The 24748-nt window shown below is 39.8% G+C and overlaps 1 protein-coding gene across 5 annotated transcripts in view; it reads left to right on the plus strand.

The window, feature by feature from the left end:
* ptpn12 (protein tyrosine phosphatase non-receptor type 12) overlaps positions 1 to 24748 on the plus strand; it is a 46389-nt gene that overhangs the window by 17708 nt on the left and 3933 nt on the right. The window contains exons 5-17 of one of the 5 annotated variants that reach the window (XR_007882610.1): positions 426 to 464; positions 1087 to 1158; positions 1326 to 1385; positions 1765 to 1907; positions 3161 to 3227; positions 3355 to 3432; positions 5252 to 5350; positions 8858 to 8943; positions 14861 to 15041; positions 15260 to 16220; positions 16848 to 16866; positions 21579 to 21650; positions 23007 to 23041. Coding sequence is in view for 4 of the 5 variants with exons in the window: in XM_051393009.1 (XP_051248969.1) it covers positions 426 to 464; positions 1087 to 1158; positions 1326 to 1385; positions 1765 to 1907; positions 3161 to 3227; positions 3355 to 3432; positions 5252 to 5350; positions 8858 to 8943; positions 14861 to 15041; positions 15260 to 16220; positions 21579 to 21650; positions 23007 to 23060; positions 24258 to 24345 (2000 nt within the window). In the remaining variant the exon portion in view is untranslated. The other 4 variants (XM_051393009.1, XM_051393008.1, XM_051393011.1 and 1 more) reach the window with 4 other exon arrangements.

Below are 24748 nucleotides of genomic sequence, written 5' to 3' on the forward strand. Positions count from 1 at the left end.
TAATAATTAAAGTAATTAAAATAAATATTTAATACGGTTGTCAGGAATTAAGAGGCAGATGGGGAGTGCTTATGCTTGAACCAGATGGACACATATGAAGGGGAGGGAGAGAGGGAGCTGCAATTAGGTTTAACTAGCACTCTGAGAAGCTTGAGATTGCAGCTTTGATAATTAGTCCTGTAGGATCAAAGAGAATGATGCGAGGTATTGATGTAACAGTGAAACGTATGATGAAAAATGATCCGAGGTCTAACCACTCCCAATTAGTTTTTTCGTAACTCTGCTGGGTACTCTTCTGGATCTCATTTTGGCAACTACAGCGTTACATAAATAGCACATATAGGAACGGAATATATACTTAGATTTAGCCGTGAGAGGCTGAGTGTAAATATTGATTGTAATCCTTCCTGTTTGTGTCTCTGCAGGTTATTGTAATGGCTTGTCGAGAGTTTGAGATGGGAAGGGTAAGGCTGTGATAGTTAATCCCCCCTCCCGGTGTATGTCTGTGTGTTCCTGTCAGTGCATGCATGCAAGTGTTCATATGTGTATTTCCATGGGTCCGTACACACATCTGTGTTTTATTATCCGTACCAAGGTTACAGGTTTGTCTGGTAGAATATCTAAAAATGTTTTGCTTCACGTAAATGAGTGGAAGTAAAATTATTTATTTATTTATAGACACACATTTAGAGGGTTGTCTAGCCTTGGTGGAGGTTTTTCTAGTATTTTCTGTATTCTTCTTGTCCATCTAAGTGTGCTTGCATATTTGTGTCTGCTGACTGCTTTTGGCGACCTCTCAGTCTTTTCACAAAGCCTTGAGTCAATTGCAACTGAAGTAACAATTAAGTGTGACTGATAGATAACTTCTGTATGCATCTATAAATGTGTGTTTTTCACATGTAGGTGTATAAAGTATATAGTATGCATGAATTTAGTCTTTCTTTTTCTGTAAATGTCATTCTCAATGTTCCACACGTCACGTTAATTGCTTATTTCAAGCCAGAAAGTGTGTGTGCACAGGAAGCTGTGGTATTTGTCTGGTATTCTGTTCTCAGCCAACGCTAACTCCTGTTCTTCTCTGTTTAGAAAAAGTGTGAGCGGTACTTCCCTCTGCACGGGGAGGAGCCCGTGAGTTTTGGCCCTTTCAGAATCTCATGTGTAAGTAGACAAATCTCTAATATCACAGCTGTTTGTGTGTAGAGTGTGTGTGTGTAAGGTGGGGGTGGTGGTTTTGTTTTTTCGGTCTCCTGCATTTCTCACATTTTGTTCTAATGACCATTTTAGTCAAGGATTGTGTAAATGTTCTCCCTGTGTCTGTTTTCTAGGAATCAGAGCAGGCCAGAACAGACTACTATATCAGGACTTTGACGGTGGAGTATGAGAATGTAAGTTCTCTGAATTATTGCTCAGTCATTTTCTTCAAGCTGATGTATCTCACACAATGGCAGATGTATGCAGAATCACATAAAAATAATCAAATAGATGTCCAAAGTACAAAACATTTTAGTTGTTACTATTCACATATGTAAAACAATAGCAAAAAGGAGCTCAAAGTCATTGATTTAAGCAACAGAGTTTTGTAAAACCACACAGATTATGTTTATATCATCACTGTGCAACTCCACTGAAATTCCAAATCATAATATTAAAATATCGCCCACACGTTCACTTCACTTTCTCCTCTTGGCCTGCTGATTCAATGTGCCGACCTTCCATAGACCTGCAACCCTTTTTAAAATGATTCCCCCGTATGTCTCCCTGCAGGAAACTCGGAGGATAACACAGTTCCATTATATGAACTGGCCTGATCACGACGTCCCCTCGTCGTTTGACTCCATACTGGATATGATCGGACTAATGAGAGAATACCAAGAGAATGATGACGTCCCTATATGTATACACTGCAGGTAGGTGCAGTATAAACATACCAACGCAAGTTTACCCGTGTATGCCCATACTGTAGCTAAGGCAACATGTAGAAAAGCAGACTGATTGCAGATGAAAAGATCAAGTAATGGCATGATATACAGTGTATGTGTAAATGGATTATCAAATTGAAATGAATGATTTGTGAGATTGCCAGTGGTTTTATGCAAGGAGGCAGTAAGAATGTGCAACAGGTGGTCGGCATGGGTTTCTGTGTTTTGAAATCAAGTTTCAACACAGCAGAGAAATGTTGCAGTAGTGTCTAAACCCAAGATACAAATACACATCTACTCCTAGCAAAAGTTAGGTTTTAAATTCAGCTTCTATATACTCAAATTGTTTTATTTCACATTTCATTGTTTCACTTGACCAGTCTTGTTGAAAATCTTACTCAAATTGCTGCTGCTCAGTACAGAAATCTGACAATAACAGGCTGAAACAGAACAGCTGTAATACATCTAGAGCTATTCAAGACTGTTATATATATATATTAGTGGTATGTCATCATAGGGCAATCATGAAATAGCCCATATTATTGCAGCTATAGTGATTAGATAAGATTGCTGTGGGCAGAGAATTGAAGTGTTATTTCTCTCAGAGATGACTGCACCATTTCCTCCAATGAAGAACTTAGAACGATGAAGAAGTTAACAAGAAAACAAACAACACTGATTCATGAGGCTGTGTATTCGGATCCTCTGCTGCACACATGCAAGGGTATACGAGCAGTGTTTCTCCACACACACACACACACACACACACACACACACACACACACACACACACACACTGTGTGTAATCAGGTATAATGAGCAGCCTGGGGACATTTCCTGGTTCCTCTGTTACACAGCAGGACTTAAAGCTGTGTCTCTGCATCTGTAAAGATGCCTTGTGTGGGTTGATGTGCACTCTACTGTATGTGTGTGGAGAAACGCTGCTTGTTAGAGTAGCAGAGGCTCCCTGACAGCATGAGATAAAGTTTTATGATTTGATGTGTCAGACATGATGCACCATAATCTCAGTGTTTGTGTAGCTCCTGACTCCATCCTGTCTGGGTGAAGTGTTGTTGTATATAGGATTGAGTGTTTGTCCACTCACAAATAGAAATCCAGAGTTGATATTTGTGAGGAGTGTGTGTGTTTTTTTTAAATTTATGTTTGTGATGAAGACGTGCCTGTCTGTGTCTTTATGCGTGTGCTTCTGTTGAACCTTATCTGTATGACTGACTGTACAGTGCAGGCTGTGGGAGGACGGGTGCTATCTGTGCTATTGACTACACGTGGAACCTCCTCAAAGCCGGGGTATGTGAACACACACACACCCCCACACATACCTAAAACATACCTGTAAAATGACACACTTTTTACACCGTAATTGTAAAGACACAAGTGAGAACTAACTCCTTTGTTGTGTTGTATTCTTTCAAAGAAAATACCAGAAGATTTTAATGTTTTTCGGTTGATCCAAGAGATGAGGACGCAACGACACTCTGCTGTTCAGACCAAGGTTTGTTTTTAGTTTTAATTTAGTTTTGTTCTTTTCTTTCACACACAGATACTGGCGCTCTGAGGTATGTTTAGGCTAAATGAAATGCAACATTTAATACAAAGTTGTTAGAGAAATATGAAGAAGGTGATAGAAATGCTAATTAGTAGCTGGATGCTAACACACATAGCTACCTTTTTCATGCCTTCACACAAAGAACCTGGGAGATGAGGTCAACATAGTGTGATATTTGTCTGGTTGTCAGTTAAATAGATTTCCAACAGCTGTAAGTATTTCAACTGGTTGTTTGAAAATGGTAAAAAAGTTCCTTCCCCCAGAGGTTGCAAGTCTGGTTTTGGAAATGAAGTAAGTACGTTTAAGCAATGCTAAACCTTTAAGGACATTGCATAGACTGCATGAAAAACATTTCACAACTAGCTGCATCATGCAAAACATATTATCTAATATTTCAGTCAGCTTTTAACAATATTCTGAATTTATTTAACTCAGCTGTTAAATGTAGTGACACATTATATTTAGTTAATGTCAGGGTGCTATGGTTTCTTTGTTCTGGATCAAAAGTGATGTGTTGTATTTTATTTCTGGTCCTGTTCACACTTTCTTTTTACAAAGAGGAATAAACATAAAGACATACAGACTGACCGTGATTGGACACTTTTGGCTATTTGCGTAATCAGTGTTATGTGGACCCACGTGGGGAAGTCAAATTCTGTTTACTGACAGTAAGTCATGCAGCACTTCAGTGCTTTTATTTTTTCATGTTCTCGGGTGTCACAAAGAGCCCACTAGCAAATAACTGATTGGGACGGGATGAGAAAGAGGTGTCTTGTGCAGCAATGCTATGGCGGGGGATTACTGTGGGATCAGTATGTCACTTTTTAAGGACCGCCAAAGTACATTACATTAATTTAGCTGACACTTTTATCCAATGCAACTTCAAATGAGTGCATTCAACCATATGGATACAACCCAAACATTGCAAGATGTGGGGATACAAGCACAACAGACCGCAAGTTTAACACCTTTTGGTCGTCTGATTCATCGTGGAAAATCCCTGCACTCATATGCTGACATGCTGCATAACATTGTTACTAAATGATTTACATTGACGTACCGTTGAATAGAAGTTGCCTTGAAAAAGTCCTTAAGTAAGCTTTTAAGACTTAAGTTATTCAGTTATAGCAGCTTGTCAAGCTTTTTCATTCCTGCGTTTGTTGCTGCACACCTGGTTGAAAGTTGATCTATGCCTGAAAGGTTGACACTTTCCCGCCATTAATTGTAACAGGTTGAGGTTGTTTTGCCACAATCTTGACTCGGGTGTGTTTGCATGTTTCTTGCTGCAGTGAGACGATGATTCTCAGCTGGATTTAACTTTCATTTTCTCCTCATATTTGTATCTTTAAGTGGCAAACATTCAAAATAATGAGTGTCTCGACTTAACAAGGCATCCGTTGCCATTTTGTACCTTATTTATGGTCTTCCCACCCACGCAGAAGTCCTGACATTGAGAGGGGAAATGAGGACTGTTAGATAAATTATAGAATTTAATTTGCAACATGACACAAGTTGAATTCAGTGTCTCCGACCAGAGTTCTGGTGAAGCCACTGACTGTAATATAATTTCTGAAAATGTGGTGTAACACACTTACCTTACTAGGAACGTAATGAGATGAAATCAGTGTGCATCATCGGAGGTTGTATTTCATAGCCTTGTAAATGGATGTTTTTGAGTATAGACACTAGAATGTTTTTGCCGTATTGATTTACTGAAACCCTTTCTTGGTTTTCCCTCTGTCTTTCTTTGTCTTTCTCTCTCCAGGAGCAGTACGAGTTAGTTCACAGAGCGATCGCTCAGCTCTTTGAGAAACAACTGCATCTACTGGAGAGCCCCACCAACACGCAGATACACGATGGCATGGTATGACACACATATTGTGTATGCCGTCTGGTGTTAAAGAAAGACAGGATGTCGCTGAGTAACACACTCAAAGTGGGAAAAAAAAACACAAATAATTAGTCACAGGGGAGGGAGAGGGTAGGAGGAATAGAGGAGAGGAGAAGAGAGGCCTTCAGAAAACTTTGCTCTTTACACAGACAGTTACAGAGTTAGTGCCAAAAAGGGAGAGCGATCTCTCCTCTACAGGGTAGTCTCAGAGGACTGCATACAGTTAGACCTATTTAAAAGAGCTCGAAAAAAAAAGCTCTGCTCTGTCAGTCACCACTGCCCTCATTCTAGTTTACACCACACTGTCCTCCATTGCCCCCAAACACGCACCAACAAACACACATACAATGCAAAGTGTCCTTAATGGTCCCCGTTCCTCCTCCCGCTGCATAGAAGTGTAGTGAAACCAACAAATAGAATGACAAAAATAAAATATTTAAATAAAATCAAAGGAGGGGTAAAAAAATAAGAGGCTTATCTTAATTATAAGCTTCCTTGGGATAATAAATTGAATGATTACGTCTTTTAATATCCAATCTGGTGTTGGAACATTGCAAGTGAAACACAGTTGATCACTGATCGATAGCTCCCATCCATCATCCCTCATCATTATGCAGCAGTCTTGGGCAAGTTGTAACCTACACTGTACATTTACTGCCAGATCAACAACTTCACTGCTCTCCTTTCGCACTGCTCACATTCACTGCTCACTTTCTTTCACTCATCAACACACAAACTGTGCTCACAAAAGAGAGCTGCCACGCTAATAACAGAGGATATGAAGAGGGATAGTGTTCTTGATACATCTTCACTTCGTCAGTTGACCCTGGTGGGGTTTTACGGGCTGACATTATTGAGTGGGGGGGGGAAAATGCAGTTACTATTGACGGTAGCTTAGCTATTTAAAAATGTGGGGTTTGTGCAGCAACAGTCGTGTGTTGTGTGAGCAGTCAGTGGTCTGCAGTGTTTTTACGTCACCTTTTAGTATCAGCTCAGCTTGCTTGGAGCCTCGACAGAGGTGGTACCAAACAAAGTAGCAGGTACTCTCCATAATGGAGATCCCAAAAAGAGCGAGTAGATTTGAGCCGTTCCATCTGGTGGAAAAGAAGCTTTAGTGAAAAAAGAAATAGCTCTCCACTCGAAAGGTTACATGATTTTAAAAGTAGCCACTCTTACCCCACTCTTACTGGAAAATGTAGTTAAACTAGTTTACTCCCCAACGCTGGTATAGAGAGATGTGAAGATAAAAGCCAGAAAGCCAGAGGAAAGACGCATCAATGAAACAGTGTGCAACACTGACGAACCTAAAGACACAGAGGACACAGACAGACGATGAGCGAGTGCATTGGCAGCAATCCAGGAGTTGACTTCCTGCTTAGGAAGCTCTGATGACATCACCCCTCTCCCATAATGCACTTTGAGTCTGAGAATAGACATCCGTTGGGAAAGGGAGACCCTTGCAAGAGACAGTCACACGAACACACGCAACCATGTTTACATCAGAAAAGACTCACAAACACTTTCTAAACTGTCACCTAAAATCCTAAAATACCTTTCAGTATGTTTAGAATAGGGAAAAAACAGTCTGCTGTACTACACTTTCAGATAGTCTGTGCTGTTAATCATTTGTTAAGCATAGGTGTGGCATATATGGAGGAAGACAACAAGTCCAGCACAAGTTTGTTGCTAGTGATTATAACAATGTCATTATCTTACAGAGATACAGGTCCAAAAGCACACACACACACACACACACACACACACACGCACACGCACACACACACACACACACACACACACACACGCTGTCAGCAAAACATTATCATACGTGCTGTACTGACTCAGTCCATACACACATTGACTCATGTCCAGTCAGCCATTGTCAGTGACTAAAACACCCACATAGGTGCTCTCAATGGCAGTACGAACAATAAGCCTACACATGCACACATCCCACACACGTTTTTCTGCTCGCACGCAGGCGCCATTGTTTGCAGGAAGTTTTCCTACCAAATTGATTCTCACAACGCACACGGACACACACATACAGCCAAATGAGACGCAATTGGACCCTCCGTCTTCACTTTATATCCACTGAACGGGCTCGTACAGGGCTGAAGTGGCCTGATTTGCCCCTCTGTCTTTGAGTTTATGACGACTGAAGTTGTCCCGTCATCTTCTCATTATCAGAGTAGAGACGGAGTCAAATTAATGAGTCACGGGGGAAGAGAGGGGAGGAGGAGGAAGACGAGAGCTGGGTGGAAGAAAGCGAGCGTTAGTCGGGAGGAGGAGAGCTTCTTTCAGAAACAATTTTGATCCTTCAGTGAAGCAATTTTGTAGCAACTTTCTTCCTCTGATATAGAAACACGTAGGAGAGGAGAAAGAGTTAGTAGAGAGTAGATAGAGAGAGCGGAGCTTCACATTTCAACAGCAATTATAAAAACTGCAGTTCCCGCTGAAATTAGCTTTTGGGTAATGCAGTCTCAACAAAACAATCAAGCTATTTCAAAAGCAAGACTGAATGTCTCTATAGTGAAGTCCATATAGATGATTTGACAATTATCAAGTTAATTTCAGCTAGCAAGACAAAGTGTGTCTCCCTGCATATTACACCCTGTCTTGCACACATACACAGAAACGCATAAAGGTTCTATAGGGATACTTTTTTTTTGCCTGATACAGATAACAAATAATTTAACTGGTTTGCATGACCGATAAGATAGCTTTGAGTTCACATTTTTGTCCATAATTTGTAGGTTACACTGAGAGTTAGAGGCTAAGATTGAGTGAGCAAGTATGGATGATTTAATAATAATTATGATATTCTAAACATATCTAACTGATATATTGTTTACACAACCAAAACAAAAACAGTTCAGACTATTTTCTAGTAAAGTACATCACAAACATACTTTGGCTTTCATAGAACATAAAGCTTGTAAAACATTTTGCAAGTTCGATTATTATTCTCAACAGATAATTTATCAGGCTGCAATACATATTGTGCATCCCTAGTTTGTAGGTCAGCAGTACGTGCAAAACAAAATCACATTTTGAATGCTGTCAGGCTGGAAATACCAGGACACTCACCGCAGCTCAGGTGTGTTCGTTGAAGACGTCAAAGCTCGATGGATGTTTTTGAGGCAGACTCCTCAAGCTCCTTAAAACAAAAAGTAAACACAGCATTCCTGAAACTATGGGAGTGAAATGTAGTAATGTGGTCTGAGCAGTAAGTTATTAGGGAGCCACAAGTTTGTGTTAAAACGGGAATCATTTTAGTTGGCAATTTGGTGCACACTTCAGTATAGACAGATTTTGCCCATGAAACACACAGTTTCCAAACTACCACAAACATATAAACAATATGCAATTCATTTTTTATGTAGTGGCAAAGCTGAGCAGTGTTTGCGTATGAAAACCTGTGTTAAACACTAAACTCAAAAGTGTGTGTGTATATTTTTGTCTTTGTAAATTGTCCAGGATGAAAGCAGTCCAGATAAAGCAGGCCACCAGTCAGATGATGAAAGATGGGACACACCACCTCCAAAACCTCCCCGCGTACGCAGGTAAGACAAATTTTATGTTTGGGAAGGTTTGACCACCATTATATACTATACTACTCAACTGTTCAAGGCAGTTCTCCCTCGCTTTTCTTAAAGTTCACAAAGAACGTATGCAAAAGGGATTTAGCAGAAGAATAGAATAACCTGCGCTCATCCTCCACACGGATGAATGAACAGGCTCACAACAGAAGTGAGCAGTAGGTGTGAAGTGGCCCGTCAGTGAACACAGTGGGTGTTGTGTTTTGTGGGAGGAACGCAAAAAGAATCACAGCACAACAGTTTGTATGAAGCACACAATGAAAACATATTAAACTGACCAAACAGAAGCAGCAGGCATCTTTTTCACCTCAAACGAACCAGCGCTTTCTGACACATCGCCCGTCGGCCCACAGATGCACCCGGCCTCCACTTTACTGAAGTTAACAAACTGTTGTGGCCTGAGGAGGAGCTGTATTTATAGATCCTTTTTGCAACACTTACCAATACTCTGCAACAATACATAGTGTTGCATGTGCCACAACCCAAGGCCAGTTGAATTAGAGCGGCTGTATCTTCTGTCTGTTTTAGAACAAATACATGCTTCTTTTCTTTTTACACTTGCAGGCATATGGTTTCAAACACACTGTATCTGTCATATGCATAAATACACATAGATACCCCCCCTCTCTCATCTTACTTCGGCAAATTTCCATTCTGTGCTCATCCTCTGTTCTTGTTTCTCTTCCTCTCTCTGCTTCCTTCCCTCCCTCTCGTTTTTAATTTTGCTATATGTACCCAGCAGGGGTTGTGCTCCACTTTCTCTTAGCCAGTTCATCTTCAGTGCCTGTGCCCCTCTTCTTCACAGAAAGGCTGTTAGTGCAGGAATACATACAACTTTTTAAACAAGCCAACAAGATAAGAGTCTCTAAGAGTTGCCTCCGTACTGTTGCTTTAAAGTCACAGAGGACGTCTTGTTGCCAGGAGACTGTTTCACTTAATTACCTGTTGCTAGAAGCATTGTCTAAAAATGTCCAGTTTGACAGCTTTTGTTTGTGTCCATGTGTGAATCATTTGATCTCTGCTCCTCCGTGAGATTGAATTTATATATTTCCATTCTTTACTCTGGAGCAATCTTCATTTTAATTTGATGCCCAATTCTGCACCATTGTAACACCAGAAAAAATAATTTATCTGAGCCAACGTGACCTTAGTTTTGTTTCTCTTTCTGCTAAAATTATCATGCTCTTGGTGTGTTTAACTTGTCCACTGCACCGGTCTGTTGGATGGGAAAACAAACATTTTTTCAGAGGTCCTAATTTTGGGACGTAGCTGCAAAAGATCTGTTCACTGAAAAGTTTCTTTCCTCCTCTCGGTGAAACTTCCAAAAATTGAACTGTTGCCAGAATAGGAAGCTTTCCTTGAAGTGTGTTAGAGCCTGACCTTTAGGAATATGGCTTTTTACCTCTGCTTGACTCTTAAATCTCACGCTTTGTCTCAGTGTCTGTCTTTTTCTGGCTGTGTCATCCCTCAGTTTCCTAATGAAAAAAATGTCAAGGCCTAGTTTAAGCCTGAGAGTATTCTAGCCATGGTAAGAGCTATTTTTACCAACATAGTTCACATTCTGCCGGCCACACTCCCCTTGGGTCACTTCAGTAGTCTAAGAGTGTGTGTGTGTGTGTGTGTGTGTGTGTGTGGGTGTGTGGGTGTGTGGGTGGGTGGGTGGGTGGGTGGGGGGAATTTTTGTCGTATGTGTGTGTGTTAGACAAAGAAACATACTGCAGGAACTCCAATAAGGCTGGCCTCAAGGTCACAGATACTGAATCATGGCTTTTACATACATACACATACATTCACTGCCACGCCCTGAAGACTCGTATCCTGTCGACTACCAAAAGTTAGCATTGACCCGTTTCTCAGATTCTTAGTCCTTTTGTTCTTATTTGTTGATCCAGTTTTTCCTTTTTTAAATAATAATTTTAGACAGTATTTAATGTTGGCAAAGTTTTTTGTACAGCTGCAGTCACCGAGGTTTGACCTATTTTGCTAAATATAAAATGTTTTTTTCTATAGAAAAATATGGATATTACATAAAATAAGGGTTTAAACAATATAGTTTTGTTATACAGAAAATGAGGTGTTTTATTGGCACAAATATGGCAATTTTTGGTTCAGTCAGACCTACCACTACATTCCAGCAGCACACAGACACACAGACAAAACAAAACAAGTGGTTATCAAGAATATCAAGGTCTCTCTTCGGCCACTGCACAATTTTTGGGCAATTTCTTAACCTGCCGCTGCGTTCAATAACACAATCCATACTGTCCCACTGCAGTTGATGTCCTTCGACCTCTGTAAACTAGAAAACATCTTAGACCTAAACCTGTTATTGATGTAAGCTTATTAGGAAGAGTCAACTGTGGTCTAATTGTAGGAGCTGGTACATGTCTCTTGTGGCAACATTGCCGTGTTTGTTAACACCTCAAGTTGTTCATTCTTATCTTTAAAAAATGTGAAATTGATAATCATCTAATACAGCACTCCAGCGCACACACACACTTCAGCGATAGAAATCTGTGTGGTTTGAATGTGTGTGTGTTTCGCTACTTTTCATGGTTGGCTGCATCCTCAGCACAACCTGAAACCAGGAAGTGTCTCTTTAGCTTTATCACCTTCTAGCGTATCCCGCCTCTGTGAACCAGCTCTGATTAAAAATGCAGCTCCTTCCCTCTGGAGTACATATGTGTGGAGGGCACAGCGCGCTTGTTATGTATGTGTATGTGTGTGTGTGTGTGCGTGTGCATTTATGAGTGAGTGTGGGCGGTGTTAGTGCATAAATTTCAAGTTCTTGTGAGGGCACGCATCTGTGTGCATACATGTGTTTGGTTGTGTGTGTGTGTGTGTGTGTGTGTGTGTGGTGTGTGTGTGTGTGTGCATGAGTGGATAATGTTTGTGTGGCCAAAATAAGCTCTTAACTGTTTCGTCAGCTTACCAAAAAGAAATAGTATGGATGGTTGTAGTGTCTTTATGCTTCAAGGCAAAAGTATGGGTAGTTGTGTATGATGCTTTTGAAGCTTGTTTAAGATTTTCAGAATAAAAGCAGATTCTTAAAGATGCTGTGTTTTACACACAGTCGCGTTTTACAAATTCCTGTATAAATCTGATAACAGGGTAACACTTTAGACCTTTATTAGCAGTATATATAAACATTTAATACATGTTTTTAACACACTAGAATATAGTAATAGACAGACAGGTTTACGTGTTTAACAATGTATAGTATTTTCCAACCATTACAACTTCTCCTATAAGGACATTTTTAATATTATTACAACTGTGAATTACTATGTTTACATTTACATTTCACGTTTATTTCCTGTTTGTACAGCACTTCACCCACAGGATTTGTTATAGTTACATAGTATATGTTAAAAAAAAACCTAATGTAGGCTAACAACTGCATTAGAAAGTGTTGATGAAATATCTCTGAGAAGCAAGGATTATAAACATTTGACAGCTCTAAGGAGGATAAGTTGTAGCCACTGATGCACAGATGTAGAAACAAAGATTTTTCATAAATGAGTGAAAGCTAAGCACTTCTGCTACTTCTTCTTTATTCACCTCATAATATTTGAATACGTACTTGCATTCGTAACGGATGTCCTGTGATTTTTGCCTGTAACCTCAATTTCCTTCATTCTCATTGCTCCTGCTTATTTGTTTTTGACTTGTGACTTTATTGGTGTTTGCTCCTGTAATAGCTCTGCTTCCCCCTCAGGGATCATTTAAATTTCATCTTATCTTATCTTAGAGTAACACAGGGCCTGAACAAACTCTGTGGCATCTGAATGATTCATATCCCCATGGAAACTATCAGCACCTGTGGGAATCATCTCTGTTAGTAATAAATATATACATTATGCTTATTCAGGAAATGAAGATGATATAGAAAAAGAAATTCTCCTGGGCAATTTATGTTTTCATTAAAGAAGGACACACACAGTGTTTTTGTTTAAATAATTTTAAACCTGACCGAAACGTGACCCACAAGATGTTGTCAACCAATGGCAGCTAGCTAGAGATGCTGAGGCTTTATGTGTAAGACTTTCACAGAACGACTGCAACTCCAGAGTTGATTTAAAAAAAAAAAAGGAAATCCCCCATTACTTCTAGCTCGCAACTTGTCTCCATGTCCTCCGACACACACAGCATCATGTGCAGTCCTATGTTAGTTCTTGCTTCAGTCAACCACCACATCCTTTCGCTGTTTTTTTCTATGTGTGTGTGTGTGTGTATAGATTTATTTGCATGCATATGTAAATGTATATTCTGTGGAGTGAAACAATGTCTTAATGTTTAACTTTCCATCGCTGTGTGGCTAGCGTGGTCCCAACCTCAGCATCCTGTGTATATAATGCACCTACATACACTGCATTTATCTATAGCTGTGTTTATAAGTGTGGGAGACTTTAGTTGGACACTTTTAAGTCAGTCACATATGCAAAAAGCACATGCATGCATATATATATATAACCATACACCTGTAGATTCCGTATAAGTTGGATGACTGTAGTTAGTATTTAGGGAAGGTTAAAGATGGGGTCAGACATTCTCGAGAAAGATGGTTGACTACAACCTAAAGTGTTGGTATTTTTTACAACCTGGGAATGAGACTTAACAATTAATTGTCTTTCTTCAGAATGACTGACCCTAACTTTAAGGGAGGTTGAAGACTGTTGAGAAAAGATTAATTTTGAGTTTACTTCTGAATGAGTTGTCTGAGCTAGGCTCTCAAATTTGGGCAGGAAGACAATTCTTAAGAAGAGGGGTTGGCCCTACCACCTACTGATGATTAGTCAGAAGACTAGCCTTTTGCAATCATAGAGCCCTCCAGGTATATAGAGTGACTAAAGATATTAAGTAGGATTGTGTATGTCTGTGTAATATTTTCTAAGTTAAAAGTGGAATCTTGGAAGTCAGATCTAGTGTGTACAGGGAATGTGATGTGATAAGAACAGTTAATAATTAATATTATAATGATTAATAACAATGGTCAAGCTGAGACAAGACAAAAAGCATGAACTAGTGTTTCAGACTTTCATTGACCTTGTAGTAGATGGTTGTGTAGTATGCTTTGGTAGCTGAAAAGATAGATGAAATATGTCCCTTTTTTAAACACTTCCTCTTTCAATTGGACCAACAATACCCCATGTATGTTGCTGCATAGAAAAGAATACAGTATAATAGAAATGCAATGCTTATTAATAGCTCCTTGGGAATTTTGTTTAGATAGAAAGTACAATCAAAGGCCTTAACTCTATTGGTGAATCAGTGTGTTTTTAGTTTGTTTAAATCCTGCCACCTAGTGGTGCAAAACTAAGATTCACAACATGAACAGAAACTCCCTTTTTAGTTTTGTTCAAGTATGAAATAAATTCAATTCATTTCATCACCTTACTTTCATCATTTCTTGTTAGACAGAGAATAATTTAAACGTGGATGTCCAAATGTCTGGAAGTTGTCTGACCAGTATGATGAAATTCTTGCCTTTTCATCATTTTCATTTCCTAAGTGGCCAGAACCACAGTCTTCCAAACGTCTGTTTAAGGCACCTTCAAACTGGCCTCAACAAATAGGTTTGTACCTAAACATTCAGACAACTTTCATCATGATGTAAAAGCCAAATACGTTGGCATGTGAATGAGTGAATTTTCCCTCAGTCCTTATTTCTGTGAATATACAATTCTGGCTCTGAGTTTGGTGTTTTAATTATAGCGTCTCTGTAACATTTTGGGCTCTGTGGGATGGAGATGCCTTATTAAAGAACATCAAAAGTCTGTCTCTCAGTACGTAATATCCATTCACTAAAAAGCTTGTCTGGTTTTGGCTCTTTTTTGCAGTTAACTGAGCTCACTCTCTCTTTCTCTCTCTCTCTCTCTAGTTCCCAGGCAGAAGGTGATGTGAAGGAGGAGATACTCCAGCCCCCAGAGCCTCACCCTGTACCCCCTATTCTGACCCCGTCTCCCCCTTCAGCCTTCCCCACTGTCACCAACGTACGGCAGGACAACGACCGCTACCACCCCAAACCTGTCATACATGTTCTGGCTACCACACAGGCACAGGTGAGGAACTCTAGCTTTAAAAGCATGGTATGTGTTTATTAGTGGGATTTCACTCCAGAAAGCAAATGACTTGCCCTTTTTGTCTCTTAGAATTAAATACTATAATAGATTTAGACATCCCCCCCCTACATGGAAGATTTTGGTTGTTTTCTAGTGTGATGCTGAATGTTCAAAAGGTGCTTAAGTGTCTAATCTTTTCCTTTTCTTTTCCTTTCCAGAATAAAGAAATAGACAAGCAGCAGAACCAGTCAGAACCAAGTCCAAACAAGCAGACGAGTCTCTCAGAGCAGAAAGACCAAGATCTACTAAGTCGAAAGCAGCAGACTCAGGTCTCAAATCTAGATCTCAATGACAACTATAACAACAAATTGTCTTCAACTTCGACAAAATCAGAATCGGGCCAAAGCCAGACTCCCTCGTCGCCCCTCTCCCCAGCTGTTGAATGTTCCGGTGCTCCTCGGATCGAGAGGAAGCTGAGCATTGAGATTAAAAAGGTTCCGTTACAGGAAGGACCTCGTAGTTTTGACACTTCCTCCTCCATGGGGGTAGCGGGCGGAATAGGCAGCAGTTCGGCCAATAGCGCGGGAATGCTGCAAAGAAGCCACGCCTTCAAAACCCGTACCGGCCCATCCCTGCTCACCTCTAGCTCCTCGCTGTCGGAGGACTCGGGCACGGAGGGAGGAGGAGGAGGAGCCGGATGCGGGGAGAGTCACGCAGACGGAAGCGTCCTGGCCAGACCGAACCACCTCCCTGTGAAAAGTGAGAAGGGGGAGACACCGGGAGGGGAGAGGATGGAGGCGAAGGCCGGCCATGCAGCATGGGCTCAACCGTGCAACAGCCCAGAAAAACAGTTCCCAAAAACCTCCTCCTCTTCTTCTTCCTCCGACCGTGTAGCCCCATCCTCGTCCTCCTCCTCCCACCTCTCCTCCTCTACTTCCTCCTCCTCCTCCACTCCTGTTAGGACTGCCCTGAGTTTCACCAACCCCCTGCACTCCGACAACTCGGACGAGGAGGGGGACGGAGAGATGTCCGGAGGAAAGGAGGGTTATCGTCCTAATGCATCCACGGCGATGACCATGGTGACCGCGTCACTTCATGGCGACCAGCAGCCGGTCCGGAAGGTGTCGCCCATGTCGATCGCAGGGCAGAGCTCTCCGTCACCCTCTGCAACCACAACAAGTATGTCAATCAGCTCCTTTTCGTTTAATGAGTGAATCTAATTCTTTGAACTAATTTGCTGCTTTCCTGAAGCAATTAATAATTATAAAGGAACACAGCCAAATAGACATGTGGATTAAATGAATAAACCAGGTTTAGACATCACTTAACTAACTCAACTACACACTGATGGTAATTTCAGCTCATTTCTGAGGAGTCTTCTTAGTAAACAATGGGCTAAAGGCACTAGGTCAGGACAACCTGTCTGTATTATCCACACACACACACACACACACACACACACATATATGCCCTGGGAAACCACACATATAGTCATTTTCTGGGTCAGTAAGGAGACAGGTCTCAGACCACATGCTAATGACACGGTGTATCTGTCACCACACACACACACTCACTGTTACTGCTGGGTTAAGACCGAGGCAGGGAGAGAAAAAACACGGAACAAGGGAGAAACAAAGAAGAAGAAATAACAAACAAACAGAATGAGAGAGACAGAGAAAAACAGAGTGAGATAGTTCCAGTCTCGTATGAAGCATGGCTGTTTGACTAATTGGTTGGTTCGCGAGGAATGCTGCGAATGTTAACAGGCAAACATCTGTCAAAACAACTCTGCTCTTTCTCTTTCAGCTTGTGTGTGTTTGTCTAAGTGAGTGGATTTGCAAACGGGAGGAAGAGCAAAAGAAACAAATCCTGTTTTTGTGTGTTTGTGTTTCAGTGCAGTTGTGTGTGTGTGTGTGTTTGTGTGCAGAGAACTGTGTGTGCATGTTGGATGGTGAAGGATCAACACTGCATGATACTGATAAATACACATTCGCCAACTCTGTGTGCACGTTGGGTTGAACAGAGCAGTGTCACACTTTTTGTTTGTGCATCGGTATGGCCTCACTGTCATGATTGCAACGATGAGATGTGGTTTCAATCTTCTGGGGACTGAGATCAATCCTCCTTCTATGTTGATTTCAAAATCATGAGATTCTGAAATCTGATTCTTGCTGCGATCGGAGCTGAAGGGGAATGTGGAATGGTTCGAACTGGACTTGGGCTTAAAGCCGTTTTGATCTTGAATGGGTTCAAAGCTTCATGAAATAAGACTTAACTGCATTTTTAAATATTTGGATTTAACTGTGAGAGTGCATGATGAGAATCAATCTGCCAGAAAAAGAAGTAGTTTATTGATGCTGTCCACGAGGGATAGAGTAAGTTATGTAGCCCAACACCGATACTGGTGTGAGGTTGATAGGGTTATCTATATTTGAGTGTTAGTTTGGTTTATTTAAGCCATTTCAAATTATACTACTCTTATACACATGTAAATATTATCAGTTAAATCAGATCAAATTATACCGACTGTAACTTAAAAGTTAAGAAAAGTAAACAAACACACATTATACAATTGTCTTGATGTAATGGTGACATTGTTTTTAAATTACATCAAACCTTTGTTTAGCATTTATGTGCATTATCGGTCGACATATACACTAATATCTATTAGTATTAGTATTCTGACAATAAGCAATATCAACCTGCCCTATTTAACCGCCAGGCTCTAATAAAAGAAAACATTTAATTAATGACAGGAAATGATTGCATTAAAATCCTTGATGATTTTTAGTGGTCAGTGACCGCATCTTACCTGACTTCAGTCCCATCTGAGCTGTCCTGTTACTGTAAACACCTAACACGCTGCTGTTAAAATGATGTAAAGGAAATGATCTTAAGCATAATTTGTTAAATGTGTAGAATTAGACACATCCATGTACTATAGAGGAAGTAGCCTGTTTTGAGGCTGTTCTAACGTTAAAGAAAGGAGTTGAAAGTTGTACACCTGTCACTCTATTCTAGTGTTCAACATTTCATCACGTCTTGTTTCAGGGACCAAAGAGAAAGCAGCTTGTTAAATGGTTACATTGAAATGCCGTTGTTATTGTTCCTCATTTATACTGTACTATGGGACACAAACAGCCAGTTATTCTTAGTTAATCAAATCTATTCTAAGTTAAATGCTGTTTTTCACAACAAAGTAACATGTTGCTTTTAAATAATCAAATGAAATTTAAATGTTATGGTAGCCATTCCAATATCTGGCATCATACATCATGCACTCCTGAAGTATTTCCAATATTTAAATGCAGAAATATTTGCCTCACAGCCCTGCCATGGACTGTTTTGTGTTTTGGTCTGCTTGGCTTTCTGGCACATTATTTACTTGGGCTGCGGTAGCGCTTTGTAATCGGTTATGAAACGCTGATGGCTGCTGTTCGATGGGTTGCAAGAATCTTAACAGCTGCTTGTTGATGAGTTGCATTGAGCAAATTGCTGCTTTGTGGTTGGTCATGAGAAGGCTGGTGGCTGCTTGTTTTGCTGGTCGCATTATCTATGAACCAATCAAACTTTATTTATAATACGAACAGTTAAAATGTGGGTAAATTAAATATGCAAAACATTATTAAACATAGCTATGTTATTATAATTCTGGGTTGAATAAAATCCCTCTCATAAGTCTAAATCTATTAAAAATACAATACAAAATAAATACAATGAAATGTTTCTGAAAATGTCAATGAAAAGTATGTTTTGTAATTAGTGTACTCAATAACCAGGATTCAACTAATTTCTCATTTAAACACAACAAAAATAATTTCCTCTGTTGGTTGCAGCAGCCTTAAAAATGAATCTTTTTTTTTTGTTCTGTTATCTTTGTCTTTGATGCTGGAGTTTGTAATTGCATTGTTGACAGCACTTTGGTGAGATCAGGAACATAAATATCATGTTTATTGGCTGTTGCTCTCATCACTCACGGTGACATTAACCTGCTGTACAATCACCTAATTTTTTCCTGAAAATGGTGCAGTGCTAGACTTCATTTAGACTAATGTTACACTAATCTACATTGATTTATGGGCTTTCCTAGGGCAGTCTTAAATGGAGTAGAAAAAACACTCAGCTTCAAATGAGTAATTCCCAATGGTTAAGACTTTAGATGTGGAATTAAAATGGTTTTATAAAAAGGGAGTCGCCATTAGGGGAGAAATTGTTTGGATTTCCAGCAAAATGAGTTAGTAGAGTTCAGTTAAAGCCATTAAATAAGACACAGTGATAGTAAGATAAAGTTATTGATAATATTAAGTACACCTAACCAACACTTATGCACTATGAAGATTATTATGTTCTGTTTTGTTAAAACTCTAAGTGTTTTGGATTTTTGATTTGATGACTGCAGTTTGTTGAATACTGACAGGTGTTTCTATTATATTGTCCACCCAGTTTATATCTGTGAGGGTAGCCTAAATAACAGAAACACCTCTCTGTATAACGCAATACAGTTAAACAGCACCACAAACTACATCCTTCATTACAACCATAGATAGAAATCCTCTGTGTTAGCTAGGTGTACCTAATAATAAATGGGCAGCTAAATGCAGGTATCCTGTATATTTAAATCACCCAGTAAGATACCATCACGGTGCGACTGATGACTGATCAGAACATTAGCCATAAAAGAGGCAATGTTTTAGGGTCAAAATAATGTCTGCCAAGAAGCAAGGCAAGCAATAACGACATTAAACAAAAAAAAAAAAACTCTTCAAAGGCAACTCAGATGAATGGGAGCAAATGTCCCAGTAAGAAAGAGACAGACACACTCATGGTCTTTAATAAAGTCATTAATATAAAATGACTTCTCGGATATTGCCCTTGGATTAAAAAGAGCCACGTTTATTGTAGCTGCACAGTGGATCAAAGGTAGCTCTCTATCGGGGAGAAGCACTAGAAAGTGTCAGTGTTGTGTTGGGCAGAAATAATTGAGTTTGTGTGCTTAACACTAATTAGTCATTTAAGTCGATGCCCTCAGAGATGGATATTGTCAGATACGTTTTAGTTTGAAGAGGATAAGATCTGGATAATGTAAGGAAATGTAATCATGTGACTCAAAATTTCTATTAGAAGTGTTTGAGGAGTGTGTAAAGAAAGCCTGCCCAGTGTGTTCACCGTATGTGAATCACTATTTATAATTACATATACAGATTTCCTCTCACAGCGGTTACATGTCAGATATAGTCCTGAAACTAAGAGAGCTCATCAGCGCTGACACAGTTCTTTTAGTATTCAGTATCTGCAAATACATTTGTGTCTGTTACAGATACTATGAGTGATACTTTCAATTAGATGTGGTTAGGTAATAATAAACATCTTCCACTGTGAAAACACGTATCTGTGGTTCCTCACAGTCATCACGCCTTAACAGTGGCATGTTCTTCTGCCAAGAGTACATAGAGTTATCATGTATATACTGAAGGCTACAGGGTTTTCTAGGCCCCACAAAATTAGTAGTAAAAACATACCGTATAAATAAAAAGATATGCCAACAACTTTGCCATTGCTTCCCTTTCAAAACAAAATATTTCAAAATAGTTGTACAAACACTACAAACTGACATCAAAATAAAGCTTTAATAAAAAGCTTTAATATCAGTTTCAGCTACGCAGTGGATGGAGTTATATGAAAAATTCATATCTCATGGGAAATTAAAACCGATATGTAGGTTCATCCAGTATATTGCCCGGCAGTAGTATGAGTGCATCTTTTAAAATTCAGATTCAAAGGGCTTTATTGGTACAGCCATATTCATTAAGAAGAAAACGTATGTATGTATGTATGTATGTAATATTTAACAAGTCATGAAATTAAATAAAGGGGTTTTAAAACTTAACTGCAGCAGATTTAACTGAACAAATCTGCAGTAGAAAGACAAAATAAACAGAATTTAGTTTTGTGTGTGTGATTTACCAAAGAACACAAAAACAACAAAAGAAGAGTGCACCAAATAATTATAAAAAATAAGACATAAGAACTAGAAATAAAGAAATAAACATATTAAAAATGTATTTTTTTTATTATTAACTGCTAACACACCTTTGAATGACATTTAATAAGCATAAGCACTCAAACCTTGTGTTAGCTAATGCTCTTAATGAGTTGCTTGTTACTTTGGTTTCTGTAGTACAGACAGATCTGTAGAAATGAAGTGGATACATCCTAATATAAAGCTCTGTACAAAATACAGTCTAATATCTGTACATATTGCCTCTCTGTGGTGTTTTAAAGTTGCCTTGCAAGATGACTAAACAGATTTACTCACATTAGAGCTTGTATGTATTAAAGCGACCTTGTAATAATAATAATAATAATAATAATAATAATAATAAAAAATATAGCACAATTTTTAGAGAAGGAATCAATGAAACGCTTGACTTTTTCTCTGCATCGTTTAAATCTGACTGCCGACTGACTCTCTCTGTCTCTCTTCTCGGCCAGTTATTAACGTTGCTTCTCGTTTGACCTCTGACCTCTTTAACCCAGACTGCTGGGACAGCGATGACTCCCCTCCCCCCCTCCCTGCGAGAACCCCTGAGTCCTTCATACTGGCCACAGGTGCGTTTTGCATTGGTCAAGATTCACAGGTGTGTTTTCCAGTGCTGTGGATTCACTGGGTCACCTTTTTCCCGGATGCATCCTCTGGTGTGTTGTTGGTCAAGAAGGTGGATGGATCAGTGAATATGAGTAGTGGGTACCAGTAATGAGCAGTGGTGTGATTGAAACCATCAGTAGCGGGTGCTTGCTACAGTCGGCAGCCTCTGATAGCTGACAAAGGAGGAATGTGATTTTCTATTCCCATACCTTACAGAGTATGAACAGGTAGGGCCTCAGTCTCTTTCATCCTCACTATCAAACAGACAGATGGACTCCCATATTGCAGAGACCAGTCTTTCACAGGGTGGTCTCTGAAATACCTCGGCCATCCTGTTGCCTTCTGCCGTTTTCCTTTTTTTCCCCTGCGTAGTGCTCTGATATTAGAAGAGGGCGTTAGAATAGTCGATCACATTAGAGCACATGAGATGAAGAGGAGTTAAAAAAGGGGAGCACGTTTCTTTTGTGAGAGGCTTTAGCAGTTTAACAACACTAGGTGGCACCATCGGCAGCATTTCAGACCTGCAGTGTCTTAGTAAAGCCCCATCTTTGAAAGAGCCCATGGTCAGTCACAACCTGTCTCAATCCATACTTCATAGGTAAAATTTACAAAATTTTTGAAAAACCGTCAGCATGCAAGCTAAAAACAAAAAACGTCCCCCACGATGCAATGCACACAGAAAATTGACGAGCAGCAGGAAAAAATAACTGTGGATGGTGGTGAAACATCTCAAGAAACACCTCAGAAACTATTAAACTGTCACGTATTGTATAATTTCCTGTGGGTTTGAAACCGTGAAACATGTTGGTTTTCTTGTATACTAGAAATATTGATATATAGTGTGCACAGTATACAGCTAGTGTGTAGTGTGGAATTGGGACACAGCATTAATTTAGTGCTTTTGTGGTGGTTTCGAAATGGACGCATGGAGACAGAGAAACCTGTTAAGGGGACAACGACACAGTAGGAAGTGAGAACAGTGTCTTGACGCTTTAATGTCATTTCTTAACGTGTCTTGATCTGCTGTTTATGATCAAAGAAGCAGCCTAGCTCTCACTTGGGTGCACCGGCTCAATCTAAAGCACATTTTTTTGCACCAAGTGTCCCCACTGTGAGGCTGAAGGCAAAAGGGTGGTTTAAAGGAGGCGACTGAATGAGGAGGAACAAATACTGTGAAGGATAGTGAGTTTTTAAAAGGAAGGTAAAGTGTACGAATGTGTGGGAATGTGATTGGATGTGTGCTTAATGTGCTTAAAGTTTTTGTTAATTTGTCTTTGTTTCTTTCTTAAACTCACTCTCTCTGTTGCTCTCCCCGTTAGACCCTCTGGAAGTGAAAACATCAGCCTCAGCTGAATGGAGCGGCTCACATAAAGGTATGATCACACACACACATCCACTACTAACCGCCTGTTTCTGTTTATATGTGTGCAGAGGAGTCCTTGTGCGTGCATGCGTGCGTGCGCGTGTTTATGCATCTTCACAGTACTTAGTCAGCAGAGCAGAGCAGGAAACAGACCTTCAGTGTTTTACAAATTAGCCTGCACGCGATAAGACTGACAGCATTTGTCAAAAGGGCAGCTGTGAGAGCGAGAGAGCGGGTAATAACGAGAAAGAAAGAGATGCAGGAAGAGAGAGAAAAGGGGGGGAAAGATAAAACATGTCTGTAGAGGTGAAATGAAAAATGTGTGCGTATGCTTATCCGCGCTGAGTGATGATGGTTACTGCCAATTTACTGCTTCAGTAGTTTTGGTGTGTGCGCGTGCGGCAGACACAGAATAATGGAAAGGGAGCAACTGTTTAAACTTGAATTCTGTAAATTTTTTTTTTCTTTACTAGCTGTGAATATAACTCAATAGGAGCATTTATAAAGAACAGAAGGGCTGTGGTTTCATTTAAGTTCCTGCTGATAGCCAGCCTTTAAGTGTCATGAACTATGTACATGCAAGTGAAAGTTTCATGCTGTAAAGAGTCACACATATGAATTTCACACATATGAATGTATTTCTTCCTGTGGGTGTAATGTGGCATTTTGTGCATTTGAGGTTCAGGGCGTCATTCAGTTTAAATTTGGCTATTTGAGGCCTTGAATGATGAATGATGAATGATGAATGATAAATCAGCCAGCTGCCAGAAATGCATCATTTTAACACACAGAGATATCAGACCCCATTATTAAATTACCACAGAGTGGAAAACTTATTTGATGTAGCATTTATTATTTTCAGTACAAACTAAATTGAAGTTAAATGGTAATCATAAAATATAAACAATATGAAGTTGAAATAATTATAATTTTAACAAATGTAGGACCTCCCTCTGTGAAACTAATGCAGTTTAAATAGGTTTTACATCACTAAAGCTATTATACAACACCACTGATATTCACACAATGCTTCCACCCCATTAATCTCTCTCTCTCTCTCTCTCTCTCTCTCTCTCTCTCTCTCTCTCTGTCTGTGTGTGTGTGTGTGTGTGTGTGTGTGTGTGTGTGTGTGTGTGTGTGTGTGTGTGTGTGTGTGTGTGTCTGTGTCTGTGTGTGTGTGTGTGTGTGTGTGTGTGTGTGTGTGTAGATGTGTCAGAGTGTGTTAAGAAGACATCTCCAGCTGACCCTGCATCTGCTGGCACCACAGCAACAGACAGCAAGGCAGACCTGGGTGGGTAAGTCTGCTGTCTCTCCTCTTTTGTCAGTGACTTTATCTTTATCTTTTTTCATGTGACGTGTGGATGCCGTCCCTGGTCAGGTTTCCACCAGTCAACCTTCTGAAGGAGCACAGATATTATTTGCACATGTAATGATTTGTATAGTTTCTGTGCAGAAAACCTTGCTGACAAACATGTTTTCAATTAATGTCATCGTTTTTTGGATGTTTGGCATTGGTTCCGCTTGCTTTGGGCTACATGTGCAGAAAATGTTTGATGGGTTTGAGACCAGGCAAGAACTGAAGGCATGTTTTCTTCTGGGGCGTCTTAAAAACTCTAAAACACAATAATCTGAAGTGTAGGCCTTCAAATGTCTTAACCATGATTTTGACTATTAATAATTGTAACAGCTACAAAATGA

Source organism: Dicentrarchus labrax, unplaced genomic scaffold, assembly GCF_905237075.1.
Source record: "Dicentrarchus labrax unplaced genomic scaffold, dlabrax2021, whole genome shotgun sequence".
In the NCBI taxonomy this organism is placed as follows: domain Eukaryota; kingdom Metazoa; phylum Chordata; class Actinopteri; family Moronidae; genus Dicentrarchus; species Dicentrarchus labrax.